General features: G+C 41.0%; 1 protein-coding gene across 1 annotated transcript in view; it reads left to right on the top strand.

Annotated features, from left to right (window-relative positions):
- LOC111153413 (dynein heavy chain 5, axonemal) overlaps positions 1-16767 on the top strand; it is a 238313-nt gene extending 221546 nt beyond the window's left edge. Inside the window, exons 73-79 of the mRNA XM_022512429.1 lie at positions 530-735; positions 1350-1553; positions 3484-3699; positions 5705-5917; positions 8057-8209; positions 8633-8864; positions 16616-16767. Of these exons, the coding sequence (XP_022368137.1) occupies positions 530-735; positions 1350-1553; positions 3484-3699; positions 5705-5917; positions 8057-8209; positions 8633-8864; positions 16616-16767 (1376 nt within the window). The remainder of the gene's footprint in view (positions 1-529; positions 736-1349; positions 1554-3483; positions 3700-5704; positions 5918-8056; positions 8210-8632; positions 8865-16615) is intronic.
- The last annotated feature ends 955 nt before the right edge of the window (positions 16768-17722 follow it).

Below are 17722 nucleotides of genomic sequence, written 5' to 3'. Positions count from 1 at the left end.
GAGTAATATATACTGAAGTTCATTGCAACTTGAGTACAGATTCCAAATAATAATGATAATAATAGCAATAATAAATAATTAGTAATAGTAGTAGTTTTAGTAGTAGCATTTATAATACTAATAGTAGTATTATATTAAATGATATATTATTAGGTTACTAGTAATAATAAATAATATTAATAATAGCATTTGAAATACTAGTATTTTAGTAATAGTATTCATTTTACTACCATCCTTCTTCTACCTCTAGTTTATCCCCACAATATCTTGTCAGACTGGCAGGAACTTGACCCATGTTAAGTTACCCAGCCCCCAACCTCCTCGCCCAGTCTCTTTGCAGATTTTTCAGCGAGAAACACCCTCTGGACACCCAAAGTTAAATTATAATTGTCATATGAATGTGATAAAAATAATTCAAGATAAATGAATTTTACTATCAGAAATTTACAAAAATAATAACTTATAAGTGTAATAAGAAGTTAAGGTGTGTGAGTGACGATACAGGTTTTCGCCCCACCGGCCGTGACAGGTGTGAGCCAGGACCTGCTGGATGTGAGCCCCGCAGCCCAGTGGAAACCCATGCTCTATGCGGTGGCTTTCCTGCACTCCATGGTCCAGGAGAGGAGAAAGTTTGGTCCCCTGGGATGGAACATCCCCTATGAATTTAATCAGGCTGACTTTAACGCCACCGTGCAGTTCATCCAAAACCACCTAGATGACATGGATGTCAAAAAGGTACCGTGTGCGCGCCGCCCTGTGCTGCCAGTGCCTGTGGGCACAGGGCCTCCTATTCACACACCTGCCCAGCTTCGGGACTGATCCTGTGACAGTGATGGCCTTCTGTGCTTGCATAGTCCTACCTTTAAGTCATGCCAGCTGGGTCACACTTGCCTCTGGATTTCAGATGAAAAAAAGGAACCAGTTTTGTTTATCTTTGTATTTCTCAAAGCTGATCTGAAATTACATGCAAGGCAAAAGGGTTGAATTGGTGGGGTGAGAAAACTCGTTTTTTAGAATCTTAAAAAACGAAAATGAAAGTCTAGGTCACTTTTGAAGCATGTGTTTTTTAAGGAGCTGCCTCAGTATTCTCCAAAACTAGCTTTTTTTTAGTTGAAATTAAAATATGACAGCATAGGAATGCACCAAAGGGGTCGATTTCAAATCATGTGCAGGAGCTTTGAGTAATTCTCAAGGTTTGTCTATGTCATTTTCTTCCTGCCCTTTTAACATTACTGATGAAGAATGAATGAATGACTTTGGTGACCACAAATACACAGCTGTTGTTTGGTGGGGAAAACCAGGATGAACTGGTAATCAGTTCTCTACAACGGTTCTGTCCATGTCCGCAGGGCGTCTCCTGGACCACTGTCTGCTACATGATAGGAGAGATTCAGTACGGGGGCAGAGTCACCGATGACTACGATAAGAGGTTGCTGAACACATTTGCTAAGGTCTGGTTCAGTGAAAATATGTTTGGATCAGATTTCAGCTTTTACCAAGGGTATAATATTCCAAAATGCAACACAGTGGATAACTATCTTCAATATATCCAGGTTTGTCTGCTTCAGAATTATATGCATAGAGCGCATGTCTACAGCCTAGTGACCATTTTGATATTTATTTGCACTGCAAACACTGCTTTTAAAATAAATTTTAATGGTGATACATACTCTCACTGTAAGTGCTTTCTTCATATGTTTATATCACCTAATGATTACAATGTTTGTATTTGTGTATTGAGTGTGGGTTTTGTATGAATTCCCTCCCTTCCTTCTCTTTTATTCTTTGTGAGGAATATTCTTTGGGGATACGACAGACTGGACAGATTTTGAACTAGGGAAGCTATGTAAGTCCCCGGGAACTCTCGAGATCTCAGCTCCTTGTGGTAACAGGGCGAAGGCCACCTCTGGACTCATCCTGAGACCTCTGGTTCTCAGTCCTGGCCAAATGGATAGAATCTGAGGATCTTCAGGAACCTTCTTGGCCGTGGGGAGCTGTCTTGTGTCAGTGGGCTAGCAGCAACCCTGTCCTCTCCTCCCTAGATGTCAGCATCCCCCATCCAGTTGTGACAACCAACCATGTCTCCAGACATGCCAAATGTCCCCGGGGGGCAAAATCGCCCCTGGCTGGGAAGTGTTGCTCTAAGAGGGAATGTGGTAGATTTTGACAGAAAATTTGAGGAAAAGTTTGGGACTGCTGGGTGGCTCAGTCACTTAAGTGTCTGCCTTTGTCTCAGTGATCCTGGGGTCCTGGGACCTGGCCCCCCATGGGGCTCCCTGCTCAACAGGGAACCTACTTCTCCCTGTCCCTCTGCTGTTCTCTCTGCTTGTGTCCTCTCGCTCTCTTGCTCTGTCAAATAAATAAATAAAATCTTAAAAAACAAAAAGAAATCTCTTTTGCCTCTATCTGAGATTCATCTCAGAGTGAACAAACTAAAACCCAATGGCCCCAAAGGGCTCAATTTATCAGTACATTTAGAGGTTCTGTGATATATGAATGTAATGAGTTTATCGTATATTACCACCTCTACACTTGTATTAATTCAGATCAACAAATACATTTGTCTTAACTGCTCTATAGATGTCTTTAAATCATTAGCACTGAATACAAAAGTGCCTGTGAAGATATAAATTTAGATATGCCCATACATGCATTTATTTACATATATTTCATTTCACAATGAACTTGAGAAGACATTATGTAAAAAGGAATAAAATAAGGGAGGAGATTTCAGGAAAAATATGAGACAATAATGAAGTTTAGGATACAATTCACACATTGAAACCAATGTCAAATTTAGGTACATTTTTTTTCTTTCAAATAGCTGTGTTCTTCGCCTGCTTATGCCGCTTCTGATCGTCTCTTGCTATCTGCTTTTCTCTTGCACTGGGTCGCTCTCGGTATTCCTCTTTTCCTAATCTCCATCTTTCTCCCTGGGAGAGTACAGTTCCCACCTGTGGCCCTCTTTGGGCCATAGTTGCTAAAACTATCATTTTCTGGTACCTTAAAACATAGAAAACATTAGTTATATCACATTTATTTAAAAGATTGGTTTAAATTAGACCTTTAGAAAACAAAATACTAATCCATAGCTCCCTTTCTATTTCACGTTTTCTAAAACAAGACAGTGTCTCTGATTAAATTTGCTGGAGGTAGAGACGGTAAGGACCCCTGACCTTACTGTGTTTCTCAGTGTTCATCCTCTTTCACGCCAACTTTTGACTCTTTTCTGGAGAAATTATTGAGATTGCAGCCTGACACAAATAAGATATATTGTGTAAATACTTATTTTTTTGGTGGTGGTGGGGATAGTATTTGATGTTATTTATTTATTTATTTATTTATTCATTTTAAAATTCGAGTATAGTTGACACCCAATGTTACATGACTTATTTTAATAAAAACATTTCTTTCCTAAGACTGTATAATCTAAGGGGTGCTTATGTCAGCAATGTGGGCTAATGTGGGGTACTTGTTGTTCAGAGCCTGCCTACCTATGACAGCCCTGAGGTGTTTGGACTGCATCCCAATGCCGACATTACTTACCAGAGCAAGCTGGCCAAGGATGTGCTGGACACCATCCTCAGCATCCAACCCAAGGACAGCTCCGGGGGAGGGGATGAGACCCGGGAGGCTGTGGTGGCCCGGCTGGCCGACGATATGCTGGAAAAACTGCCCCCCGACTACAGCCCATTTGAAGTGAGTTGATATTCTGACAGGATGTCAGCAGTGGGAAGCATCTGTTCGGTTGGTGGGAGTGAAGAGTAAGGAAAGAGGGCAAAAAATGATTTTTCTGAAACTAAAAAAAACATTCAAAAACTCACTTCCTGGGGTGTCTGGGTGGCTCAGTGGGTTAAAGCCTCTGCCTTCGGCTCAGGTCATGATCCCATGGTCCTGGGATCAAGCCCAACATCGGGCTCTCTGCTCTGCGGGGAGCCTGCTTCCTCCTCTCTCTCTGCCTGCCTCTCTGCCTACTTGTGATCTCTGTCAAATAAATAAATAAAATCTTAAAAAAAAAAAAAACTCACTTCCTGAAGAACCAGGAAAAGAAGTTTTTAAATCTATAAATGTGATCATTTTGAAATAGAAACAATAAAGAACCCTGACAAGAATGTTCATGTTCATGACTAGGTTCTAAGTGTATACCGATGGGTTAGGATTGCTTTTCTAGAACTTTCCTTTGAAGTTCTTCACATTGTCATTCGTTCAAAGGAAAGTCATGTATTTTGAGAATCAGGCACCTGGTCAATGAAAAAATATTGTGTAATTTAATGCACATCTTAAAATTCAGGCCATCCTAATTTCAGGAAGGTTATATTAGTAACTCTACAGCTTCATAGGTTTTGAAAATTGATTTGTCTTTTTAATATGTAAGTGACTTCTAAGCCAAATTTATTATTAGGAAAGTTCATTTTTTAGACAGTTTAGCAGATGTTAGTGAAAAGATTTACTCTGAAAACATTTTAAAATCTTAGATAAAAGCACCAGTGACTAACTTTACATGTAGTCTTAGCAGATGCCCCGGACTAACCCTGTAACATTTCTGTCACAGGACCCCCTGGCCCTTTATATATTGCCCTTCTTTACCCGGTTTTCAAAAACGAAACCTGTAGCATTTTGTTTCTTTAACATCTTATTATTTTCCACAAAGCAGACCATTTTGGTTTCTGGTACTGTACAGTGAACTCAAGGACCCATTACCAAGGGAATAATTTCCCCTTGAGAAAACTGATCACTTGCTTGGAGAAAATCAATACCTTTATCAGCTTTCATAAGCACCTCTCGTTGTAGTATCGGGAGAGAGGTCATTCATATCTAACAGTGGCTGAAATATTTATGAAGCAATAAAAATATCTAAAAATGGAATAGCAGTTACATAAATAAACGTGGCAAGTAACGGGGATTAGGAGAGCCTCCTTCCTTTGTCTGTGTTGCCTTGGGATAAAGCAACTCAGCCCAGCAGGATAGCTGATCCATAGAAGACGCTCTCGATAAGTACTTGTAGGATGGAAACGGGTTGGGGGGGGGAGTATGATCGGACAGATGCTATGATGGAAAGAACCGGAAGCTCTGTAGACGGAGTCTAGTCTTTTGAAGCAGCCAGCAGGATGGTTGTGTGCATGTACACATGTTTTTTTGTGTGTCCGTGTGTGTGTTGGCCAGTCTTAGGCCAGCAGGTACATGAGCATCTCCTGACGAGCGCCCCTGCTGTGTGGAAGGCTGCGTGGTTGTGGTCATGTGTTCGTATTCTTCTGGGAATGAATGGCTGCCTGTTCTCTCCCGCCTGGGACGGGAAGTCAGCTGGTCCACCCACAGATGTGTCCTTTTGTGTTTCTCCTTTGTTTTCTGGCAGTGAAAAAAAAAAAAAAAGGCTTACCATTAGCGGAATTGGACAATTGGGGGCCTTTCAGCAGCCCCAGGGAGCTGGTTACATAAATAGCCATCGCTGTCACATTTTTTTTTTTTAACGATTTTATTTTTAAAGATTTTATTTATTTATTTGACAGAGAGAGATCACAAGCAGGCAGAGAGGCAGGCAGAGAGAGAGGGGGAAGCAGGTTCCTTGCTGAGCAGAGAGCCTGATGCGGGGCTCGATCCCAGGACTCGGATCATGACCTGAGCCGAAGGCAGAGGCTTTACCCACTGAGCCACCCAGGTGCCGCGCTGTCACGTTTTTAACATGTGCTAAATGTCTCCATGGCAGGTGAAAGAGAGGCTGCAGAAGATGGGGCTGTTCCAGCCCATGAACATTTTCCTCAGGCAGGAGATAGACAGGATGCAGAGGCTGCTCACCCTGGTCCGCAGCACCCTGACCGAGCTGAAACTCGCTATCGACGGCACCATCATCATGAGCGAAGATCTGGGGGATGCGCTGAACTGCATGTTCGATGCCAGAATTCCTGCTCGGTGGAAGAAAGTACGGTTACGTCTGCTCCCAGTCTACTTCCTCACTTTATCGTTGTCAGTAGTCCAGATTGGCAAGTGGAAAGCAGAGTTTACTTAGAAGGGTTCTTTTTTTAAGGGACAGATCCCCCAGTAGGCCTGTAATTGCAGCTTTTAGTGCGGGAAGGAGACTACGTAGCATCTCCCATGTATTGGGCATGCTACTAGGCCATTTGTATGCATGATTTCATTTAAATTTTTGCATTTTATAGCCCTCTTTTTGCAGGTGAAGGACTTGAGATTGGGAGACACTGAGTCTTTTCCCAGATCCCACGCCTAAGAAATCCAAGGGTCAGAAATTAAACCCGGGCTCTTGAGCTTCAAAGCCCATGATGTTAGCTTTGTAGAAGGAAGTTTTCCTAAACACACACACACACACACACACACACACACACACACACACACACTGCCAAAGTCACACCAAAGAGAAACATTTTTCATGGCTTTGCCTGTACATATGTGAGTATGTATATCTTCAGGTAACAAGATAATGATTTAATAGTCTGCTTACTGATCGTGTGCTGGTCCTTGTGCTAAATGGCAGATGCACTTTTGACAAATGCTTGTCTACTTGGAGAAGTAAAGGGAGTACCAGAGTATCTTTGTCCAGAGTTCATGCATTGTGGGGGATGGTGAAGATCTGGGTGTATGGTGGGAGCTTGGGAGGATGGAAAGCTGGGGCCAGGTGGGGGTATGTACAGGGAGGGCATCATCGGGAGATGGGATTGGGTCATGCAGTCACTGGGGTCTTGGCCTTCTGGAAGCTACTCAGGGAAATGGGAAGGTGAGACATAATAGTGTTAGAACTGAAAGAGACTGTTTAGCATCGAGACTCTAGTATCTCACCCTGGGCTTTAGAAACCCAGATCAGCCTTGACCAGACTCCATCCTCTCCTCACCTTCAATGAATTCATTCCCAAGGCCAGAGAGTTTTCCATGTGGACTGACTGTCCTTGTTGCCAGTGACAGAGGGAGAACCTACCTGGTCACTAGTCAGTAGCCTTTGCAGGTTCATTTCCCACCAAACCAGCTCAACCAGCTTGGTCTGCTCCTGGAATGCTTTGGAGGAGGGATCCTTGTCAGGAGGGGCCCTCGCATTAATGGGTCCCTGTGCCCTCAGATCAGTACAAACACATCTTTTTCAGTTAACACACCTATAAAGATAGGATAGAATGAGTTACCTAATTTTAAAATTATGATTTTTTTAAATAATTTTTTATTCTACTTAACTTATTGTCAGTCTTTGGAATCTTATTATCTATAGGCAAATTAATTCTTAAGAATTTGAAATTCAAGCAGTATATCTACACAGTTTGATCACTACATTTATTCATACATAAGATATTCCAATTACAGTAAAATGATATAAAATATGGTTTGGAGAGATCTACTGGCAGAGTTGCCGCTAACACTAGTGACATACCCATGCCAATTGTAATAACAGAAGTTCCACGTGTGAATTCAGGCAGAATATTACAAACAATGAATGCAATTAATTTGTTGGTGGTAAGGGACCTGTGTTTCCATTTCTGCTCCTTCATCAGAGGAATAAAAGTTCATTCTCAGGGACAAGAACTTCAGAAAATAACTGTTGTTTGCCTCATTAAAAATGAGAAGTGGAGGAGGGATTCTATCATTTTTCATCAACAGAATGTATTTTATTTTTTTAACAATATATTTTAAAGAGACCATGAGTACATTTATGTAAATGGAAACCCTGTTTTATGGTGTAGCTGTTAAAAATGTAACCTAAGGAGAAAAAAATGTAAACTAGGGAAAAATAGTTGAGACCTATTAAATTGAATTCAATTAACTATTTTAGCTGCTTTATAGCAGAATTGGTAGTGAATATATTTGTACTTGAAGAGCATACTGAGTGCTAGATTGTTCTGGAATTCGTGTGATGATCAGCTGATTCTAGTGTATCTTAAAATCAGGAGGAGGAAGAATAATTTGAAAACTTAAATGTCAGAACCCAAGGGAAATTCATGTCTCAGGAACTTTTAAGTTCTAAAAGTGATTTGGTATTTCATCATTTTTTCCCGTGCACATAGCTAGTCACACAGCAGAATGAAGCCTGTATTAATTAATTATTTCAATGTATGCATTTCAGGCATCATGGATTTCTAGTACGTTGGGTTTCTGGTTTACTGAACTTCTAGAAAGAAACTGCCAGTTTACCTCCTGGGTTTTCAACGGCCGACCCCACTGCTTCTGGATGACAGGTTTTTTTAACCCCCAAGGATTTTTAACTGCAATGCGCCAGGTAATAGTTTCGACTTACACCTGTTGTGTTATTATGATTTTCTTTTACAAGGTTTTCTTCTGTCAGTATAGTTTTAAGACTATAACGAGACACAGAATGGCTGTCCCTTTGTGCCACCAGCAATTACGTTGTCCTGAAAGGAAATCCAGCAGCTTGTTCTCAGGCTGCTAACTTGACTTTCAAAGAATTTATTTTTTATCTTTATATTTGATATAATTTGATATTTTTTTTTGTAAAATACAGTGGTTGAATTAGGAGATGGGTATTGTTTATGAGAGAATCTTTTTAACTGTGAAAGTACGATTCTACTTCCTCCGAATTAGGGTAATTGGGGTTACCCTTTCATCACTGTAACACTCTTTATGTTAAGATAAACCTCTAACCACTCTCTTCGTCCTTTGCTCTTGTTCTTGTCCTGAGCAGGAAATAACGCGGGCCAACGAAGGCTGGGCCTTGGACAACATGGTGCTTTGCAATGAAGTCACCAAGTGGATGAAGGATGACATTTCTGCCCCTCCCACCGAGGGTGTCTACGTCTATGGCTTGTATCTTGAAGGTGCTGGTTGGGACAAGAGGAACTTGAAGCTCATTGAATCCAAACCAAAAGTGCTCTTTGAGCTGATGCCTGTCATAAGGATTTACGCGGAAAACAACAGTAAGTTGTCCTGTGCGTTTAGGGATGGTTGGCATCAGATTGGATAATGTTAGAAACACAAGGTCTTGTATATTTGTTATCATGGTGTGAGGATTTTACTATTTTATCTGTGAAGAGAGGACCCATGTTTAATGAGTGCTTGTTGATTGCTAGGTACTTTTTTGGGTATTACGGGGGAGGCCATGAATCTAGATCATTCTTGCCTATTTACAAAAGCAGGTCAAATATATAGGGATACCCACAAAATGTTAGGTGATGAGATAAGAAGCAAGTGTTTGGAATAGTTAACAGAGGATGGGAAAGGAGGGGAGATGGGAGTGGGAAGAAGTGATCAGGGGCTGGGTCTTAGGAGCAGAGCCTGGACAGGGCCTGGAAGGTTTGATAAGATGAGGTGGGACCAGTGGTGGAAGGGAGGCTTTCTAGGCAGGACAGTGTAGGACCCCCTGGAGGTGATGACTCTACCAGCTTGGAGATTTAAGCCACGGTGTGAAAGCCAGATTGAATTCAGGGGCATTTGGCTTAATCCAGTAGCTAATAGTAAAAACCTGGGTTCATATTCCAGCCTACAAACATAATATTATGTCTATGAAGCAAACGTTATTGCACTTTGACAAAGTTCTGTGTGGTAAGACTAAAAAGATCTAAGCTGGTTTCCACCATTGGCCTGATGTGTTCTGGATGCTTTTCTTATTACATTTCACTCAGCTAATATCTTCTCAGCAATAACCACCTTTCAGCACACCTGGGACTTCCCTGTTCATCTCATTTTTTAAAAAATGTATTTTATCTTTTTAATAGAAGTTGCATATACTTAAGGTGTACAACATGATGATTTGATATACACATACATATATGTGGTGAGATGATTGTTGTAAGCCATGCACTTTGGTGATGGCCGTGATAGTGGATTTCAAGGAAAAACTGATTTTATGACAGAAACACAATAGGTTTTCCTTTAAACAAGTAAGGAATAGACCATCTCTTTTTGAAAGACAGCTTCTAGGATCCCCATCTCTTAGATAAATATCACATTTGGGAACATGGGTCAAGGGAAGAGAGTTTATAAACCATGAATATTTATTTTTTAAGCAAATATTTGCTGGATGCCTGATATGGGCCAGCCACTATCTTAGGTGCAGAGGACACAAAGATAATGATGAACCAGATCAAGCCTAGAAGGGATTCCCTGTAGTTAGGGAGACTGCCAAGTAAATCAATAATTGAAATGGAATTTGATACATGTTAAGATAGAGATACACTCAGAACGCCCAGAAGAAGCACTTCATAATGAGGTGTGCTTTGACGTTAAGAATGAGTGTGAGAGGAGTGGGCGATAGACTTTTCTTAGCAGAGGGAAATACATTAGCCCAGTCGGTCATCCAGTATCTGTCTGGTTTTGACCACCCGTGTGCTCTGCTCTGGTGCTGGGGACGTAACAGGGAAGAAAGACCAGGCAGAATCCCCATTCTTAAGGAACCCAGTGTCAAGGAGGGACAGGCAGCAAAAAGGAAGCAGACATAGCTGGTCCTTTTTATTCATGGATTCTGCACTTCAGAATTCACTGTACTCTAAAATCTGTCCGTAACCCACGAGTCCATGCATGAGACACAGTCATTTGCAGGCAGAAGAAGGCTGTGACATGCCTCATGGAGAAAATACGTGCCTAACACAAGCTTCACTGAAGCGTGAGTTAAAGTGCCATGAGTTCAATGTTCATGAATCAACAATATATGTGAAAATGTGTCTTTAAACAAAAACACATCTACAATAAGGTTATGTATTGAGTGGTTGATGAACATAATGGGACCAGAGGCTTGTAGGAAACCTGCCCTCTGTTTGGAAACCCTTGGAACAATGGTTCAGTAATTGCTAATTCCCTGTTCCTAGAGATTTTATGTACTGAAGTCCCATGATAATGAGAATCGACTCTAAATGCACATACTGGTTCCAGATAGTTCTTTTCTATGAAGGAAACACACTCGTGTCATGCTAGGGAACGGGTAGTTTAGGGGTTCGGGGAGAGGCTTGCTGAGGAGAGAACATTGAGCTGAGATCCAGGTGACGGAAGGCAGCTCTGCGAATATCCAGGAGCAAAGGTGAGAGTCCGAAGGCGTGAGGTAGTGGTGGATATGCTGTGAGTGAGGAACAGAAAGAAGGTGCGTGAAGGGAGAGGAGACTGTGAAGAGAGGACGGCATCAGAAAAGAAACAGGAAGGTCCTCCACATACCCCAAGGGAATCTGACAGGATAAATGTGTGTGGCTGAGCCTAGGCAAGCAAGCCGCCTGTGGCTTCAGATTTATTGGTTCTTAGGGTGGTGTGAAGACCTGGGGCAGTGGTTACTTTGTAGAGATAATCATTAAGTGTTCTTTTAACCAAGATAATATTTTAGAAATTTTGCTTAATATATCATTGGGCCCAGTCAACACGTTGCAAAAAATGTTTCCCTTATAAAGTAAAAATAAAATAAAATAAAATAAAATAAAATAAAATCTTCCTCACATTCATTAGGTGTTACTTTTATATATCTTATGACTAAACTATAAAAATCCATTGCAACATGATTTTGAACATCTCAGCATGGTATCAATAAAATGATAATTTCATAATACAGGCCGTTCTTTATTATTTAAGAACACATTTTTATAGAAGAACTGTACTCACCCTGCTGGGAATTAGTCAGCGGTGATGCTCATTAGCAGCAGGTTAAGGGCGCAAATAGAATAAGCAAAGGAAAAAGTGACCAATTTCAAAGCACTGAAAAAAAAAAAAGAAAAGCTTTCATTTTTTTTTTCTTTTTCTTTCTCTCATTTTTTTTAATTTCAGTAGCAGTTGGTGGAAACCTGTTTTGCCAAATAGCTTTGTTGTCAGAGAAGTGTTTTTTAGTGATGAAAAGCTAAAATTCCATTGCTGTTTTCATACTATAAACTTAATTTTCATTTAATCTTGATAACTGAATAGGGCTCTAATTGAGCTAAAGGGTGTGGCCTTGTTAATGAAGCTTTAAAGTTTAAGGTTAAAATTCTTATAGTAAATTGTTTTTATGTTGACATGAAGGGTAACTTTTAGTTTAAATAATAGTTTAAATAATTCACCATTGAATTTTCCATATAAGACTGGTTTGTTTTAAAAAAAGAAGTCTAGATATTTATAGTAAGTTTAAAAAATTGCATAATGTGTCCCCAAATGCTTAGGATATCATAAGAACGTCACCCAAATAGTATGAAATTCACCAAAAGGGCAAAACCTCCCATATCAACTCTAGCTCCTTTGCTCTCAAAGGAAGTTGCAAAGAGGCAGACATAGGAAATTTCTATCTCCCTATAGATTATATATAGATAGAGTGATGCTTCCCAGTGAACTTCAGTGCTGTAGGCAATGTGATGGGAAAATGGTAACTGGAACCTTTGCGGGGACAAAGCAAGACTTAATATGTACCTTTGGGCACTCAATAGGGTGAGAAGGATCTCAGGGTCTCTACAGCTAATGAGGAAGAAGGTGTTTCTAGAATACCCTCTGAGGCACCCTGGTCCAACACTGTGCAGACATGGGGCTGGGGGTGCGAATAGCCCCATGCCGGGACCAGGAGGTGGGGGCCTCCTAACTCTTGAGCCCCATGGAATTTAAGCCGTCTTCAGTTTGTAAACCTGGGACTCATTTAGAGTCATGGGGAAGGTGAATCTGGGGAATTTTTTTCAGTAAAAAGATAAAGGTGGGTGTAGATTTGTGCATGCATGTGTGTGTGTGTGTGTGTGCATGTGTGTGTGGGCATGTGTGTGTGAGGAGAGAGAGAAAGGAGAAATCTAACACACCTTGGGCATCTGCCGCATTTCAAGTATTATGCTATGCTTGGGGGGTCATTCCCATATATTAATTTGTTTAATCTTTACAACAACTCAGTAAGCTATGTCATCCCTGTTTTGCAGATGGGAAAGTTAAGGGGTAGAGATGTATGAAATTGGCCTAGGGTTTCCAGCTACCAAAGCTGGTGTCAGAATGTGGGATGAATGCAAACCTCTGGGAATTCCTATGTTCTTCTTAAGACTATGTGTTTAGGGAGTCTCTCTGGTGTCTGCGTTGAAGCTTCAAATCAAAGCCTAAATTACAAATGAGGACAGCTTCTTTGCATTTTGAAGTCATGAGTTTATTTTTCTCAGGTACATGGTGAAGTAGGTACAGAGTCTGCGCTTCTGGATGAGTGCTCTCACTTCCTGTGGCCTCCTCCTCTGCAGGCTGCAGGCTAAAGAGCTAAATGTGGTCACTTCCCCTGCCAGGTGGCAAGGGTTGGAGGGGTGGGGGGGATGGGGCACATGGGCTCAGGTAAAAGGCATGAGCCAGGAGCCTGGATATTTGAGTTGTATTTCTGATTTTATCACTCCAGTAATTAGTCATGTGGCTTTTAAAAATTTTTTTAAAGATTTTTTATTTATGTATTTGACAGAGAGAGAGGGATCACAAGTAGGCAGAGAGACAGGCAGAGAGAGGGGGGCAAACAGGCTCCCCGCCAAGCAGAGAGCCCAATGCGGGGCTCAATCCGAGGACCCTGAGATCATAACCTGAGCCGAAGGCCGAGACCCAACCCACTGAGCCACCCAGGCGCCTCAGTCATGTGGCTTTGAAGGTGTCTCAACTATGCTTTAAGTTGAAGTCAGACATCTAATTGTTATTTCCAGTTCATTTTCACCTTCTCCTGCTAAGATGTAGAGGCACACACACTTAGAACATTCTGACTATTGCTGAGATTAAGGGCATAGGCTCTCAACCCATTCTGGCCAGGTTTGGTTCCTATCACCTACAGCTTTGTGACCTTGGATGAATAGCTCACCTTGCTGTGTTCCAGTTTCCTCGTCTGCAAAATGGATTTCATAATGGCACCCATCACATAAGGCTGTTAAGAGCATTAAACTGACAGGTGGCTAGCACCCAGTTAGCATACAATAAATCATTTTGTTATTATTGCTGATATTAATACGCTAACTCACATGTTTGTTGCAGGATTAAAATAAACATTTAAGAGTCCCCTTTTAATCACTTCAATGTCATTCACAAAGAAGAGTTAAACAAAGAAATGATTTAAAGGTTATATAGGGAATCTCTATGTAACTTGGTTGTTTTGGATATCAGAAGGAACGTATGATGCAGTGATATACTAGCACTTGGATGAAAAGTGTAGGCTAGAGAGGGAAGTGACATAGTTAGAAAGTGAAACTCCCTCAAGCTGTTTAAACCTTTCAGATCTGAAACCATAGCCTCTCCCCGATTTAGACAGCCTCTTGTCTTGGCTCCTCCTTCTGGGACCCTAAGGCTTTCGACGTGATTAGCTGATTTGCTTTCCCTACCTAGCATGTTTATTTTTGTCTTCAAAGTTACTTGTCTAACTAGGGCTAATGGCTTTGAATCATCTGTTGATGTGGTTGTTTAGCGTGTGTCGGCACCTTGACCATGAAAGGGCACTTCCAGCAGCTTCTAATCCTGCTGCGGAAGTTGGCTGCCTGCTCTGGTTTGGCTTGGGCACCTTTAGTTCTGCAACAACTACAAATTAACAAAATTGGATAAATATCTCAGAGGATTGTTTTTTACCTGTCTATTGAAAAGAATGTGATTTCCCACCCCACCCCCCAATTTGTCTTTGCTTTTGGGATTAAAATCCAAGTAGTCCTATATTTCCCAAGGTGTAATTATTACAATTACGTATATTTATTATTACATACATACTATAATTACATTTGCACCAAATGCGAGACTACACTGGGTTCCTTCAAGATTTATAACATTAGTCAAATTTGCGTCAAGAAGAACAATATTTAACACTTATTATATATTTACAGATCCCAGGATTAAAGGATTTGATGATATCAGTCAGTACTGTTAGTATTAACTACACTCCATGAATTCACTGCAATTCACTTGTTTAATCAGAATTTTTGATATATTTGCCTAATAATTATTATGAGTGATATTCTCATGGTAATTTAAAAAATAACACCCAGATTTTAAAATTAGGTGTTAAATTAATTTAGATTCACTCTCATGATTAATTTCATGGGATTAAGCAAACCCATAGTTTTAAAGTAGTGTAAAGCACCTATGAGTTTGTTTTAGAACAGGGTTCCCTGACCTTGATATTATTGATATCCTTTGGTGGGGTGCAGGGGGTGCTGTCCTGTCCATTATAGCACATTGACAGCATCTTTGGCCTCTGCCCACTAGATGCCAGTAGTGGTCTCATAGCTCTGGTAACCAAAAATATCTCCAGATAGTCACAAATGTCCCCCACGAGTGAAATCATCCTTGGTTAAGAATCACTGCTTTAGAATATTTATTTTATATTGAAACCTAATGTATAATATCATTATATTCAAGTGTTTAATTTCTCCCAATAAATTAATTACAGTGGAGGTATAAAAACACATGGCAAAGCAGGTAGAGGGTTTTACTGGGTCAGAAAATGAGATCTTAACTTTTGAGAGTGACTTGCTTTTGGAATTTGTTAGAAAAAGATAAATTATCATGCAAGTTAGTTTTGGGACATAAATTCAGCAATATGTCAACATCTCACGTAGAGCGTTGAGAGTTACTGCTTCCAAGTTTCACGTGTATGCATCACACGAATTCACCAAAGCAACGTTCTCCTCTTCATTAAACCTGCTTTGGTCTGAATGTTTATGTGAGGGTCATGTACAATGTTGGCCTTCCAGAGGGGCACAAGGATGGGTGCAGACACCACGTTTGTGCAGAAACAGTTTAGGAAGAGAAGAGAAAATAATGCTTCCTGAGATGGACATGAGGAGACATGCAGATAAGCTATGCGGGTGGTGTAGAGTGAAGGAGAAGCTGACCAAGTTCACGTTCCAAGCTGTTCCATGCAGAGGCTCCTCCCAAAGCCCAATTTAGTATTTGTAAATTTTTACTCTTTTTCTGAAAGCCTTGTGCCACCTGTAAGACCTGGATCTGTCCCTGATCGTGGGGTTTCCAAGAGTGGAGAGAACGTGAAACTTTGGTTAGGGATGAATATATTAGCAAGGGTCTTTGAAAGATGGACATGCGTAAGTTGTCTTTGTTGCAAAAGTAGTTTGGAAACTCCGTGTGTTCATCCACTCCAAAATGGTAGATTGTGTCTCAGGGGGATGAACTGTGCCATGGCTGTCTGCTTCCCAGCCACTTCTCTTCCTCTGTACACATGGAGAACTCACAACCCCTGATAAGGGTGGGGAACATCCCCTGTCCTGTGATTTCAAATATCCTTTAGACTATGGCACAGAGGGTCAAAGGCAGAGATTTGAAAACATAATATAATGAAATACTAGTGAGCCTTGGTGCTGGGCATCTGATTAAAAGTGACAGGTGCCTTGTGTCAAAGGCAAACCCTGAGAGAAAAATGGAGAGGGTGTCCATGCACAAGATCGGGTGAGGACGTAGAGGAGAAAGAGTGCAGGGGCCATGTTGAACTGATGGGTGGAAAGGAAGCAGTGGGAGGTCCATTGTCATTTCATGTGGGCAGGGATTATCGTCAAGGACAGGGGACAAGGGGCCAGTGGGATAAACCTGAAGATGTCTGGGTGTTTTGTCATACTCCCTGGAAACCTGCAGTTATGTCTGCTTCACATCTAGGGAGGACTGACCTCAGGAAGAATCTCTCTCATTCTACCCAAACTTTGGAACGATCTTTAAAATGCACAGATTTGACTCTGCATGCTTTTGGGGCTGCTTAATTTTGAAATTCACCAAGTTTTTTTTATGGATTTTTTTGTAGCTTTAAGAGATCCTCGGTTTTATTCCTGCCCCATTTACAAGAAGCCAGTTCGAACGGACTTGAACTACATCGCCGCTGTGGACCTCAGGACGGCCCAGGTCCCTGAACACTGGGTGCTCCGTGGGGTTGCCCTTCTCTGTGATGTCAAGTAACATGGGGTGTGTCCCTACCGAAAACTTCAGAAAATGCAGGTCCGAATTACCCTAACCTTTATTTGTCCGTGAGCGCTGAACAACGTTGATCACGCAGGTTAATCGTGCAGCTAATGAGCTGTGTAGGTTTTCCCTACTCCTTAGCTGGACGCTTAATCACTTTTAACCTGTGTCATCCTTAATGACCAATCCGTGTGTTTATTGAAAAGTTATTTGGTGATTTAAAAGCAAAACTTACAACTCCCTAATGAAGTGTGGCCTGCAAATCCACAGTAATGCATTCAGGTCTAAAGACAGGGTAGGTCAAGCAGACATTTCCTTGAACGGATTATTCTTCCGCTAATGTGGTTCTGGAAACAGCCCTGTTCACTAAGGGAACAGACAGGTTTGTGCTGATTTTGCTTCTATGGCCTTTTGCATTTAGGTCAGGTTAAGAGATTTGTTTTCATAGCTCAAGCAGCCATTTGGGAAGACCTTTTAAAAAAATGGAAGGAAGTAGATGATTGGGTTAAGAATGTGAATCGATGAATAGACAATTCATGTAATCCTAGAGAATAAACATATAGAATGATGTTCAACTCCAATGATAATTAATAATGAGATACTGATATTTGTTATAATAAAAAATATGAAGGCTGGAAGTGACTTGTGGTGAGGTCTTTGTAAAAGTGATATGCTTAGAGATTCCTAGAGCGATGGAAATCAACCCGTTCTTTTTGTAAAATAATTAAATATCCAAGCACAGAAAGAGCCATAAAAATGTTCATATGCTTTGAGTCTTATCTTCTCTCCTGGAAATCTATACCAAGAAAACAATTGAAGAGGCTGCAGTAATTTATATAGCAAAATACATTTAATAACAGAAAACAGTGAGAGCACCCTACGTGTTCAATACCAAGTCTATAGTTACAGAAGTAGGGGATGTGAGGCAGCCACGATAAACAGGATCAAAGCT

The sequence above is a fragment of the Enhydra lutris genome, unplaced genomic scaffold (genome assembly GCF_002288905.1).
Source record: "Enhydra lutris kenyoni isolate GAN:26980312 unplaced genomic scaffold, ASM228890v2 scaffoldscaffold32, whole genome shotgun sequence".
Lineage (NCBI taxonomy): Eukaryota > Metazoa > Chordata > Mammalia > Carnivora > Mustelidae > Enhydra > Enhydra lutris.
Note: the sequence above shows the minus strand (reverse complement) of the source record. Positions and strands in the feature narration are given on the sequence as shown.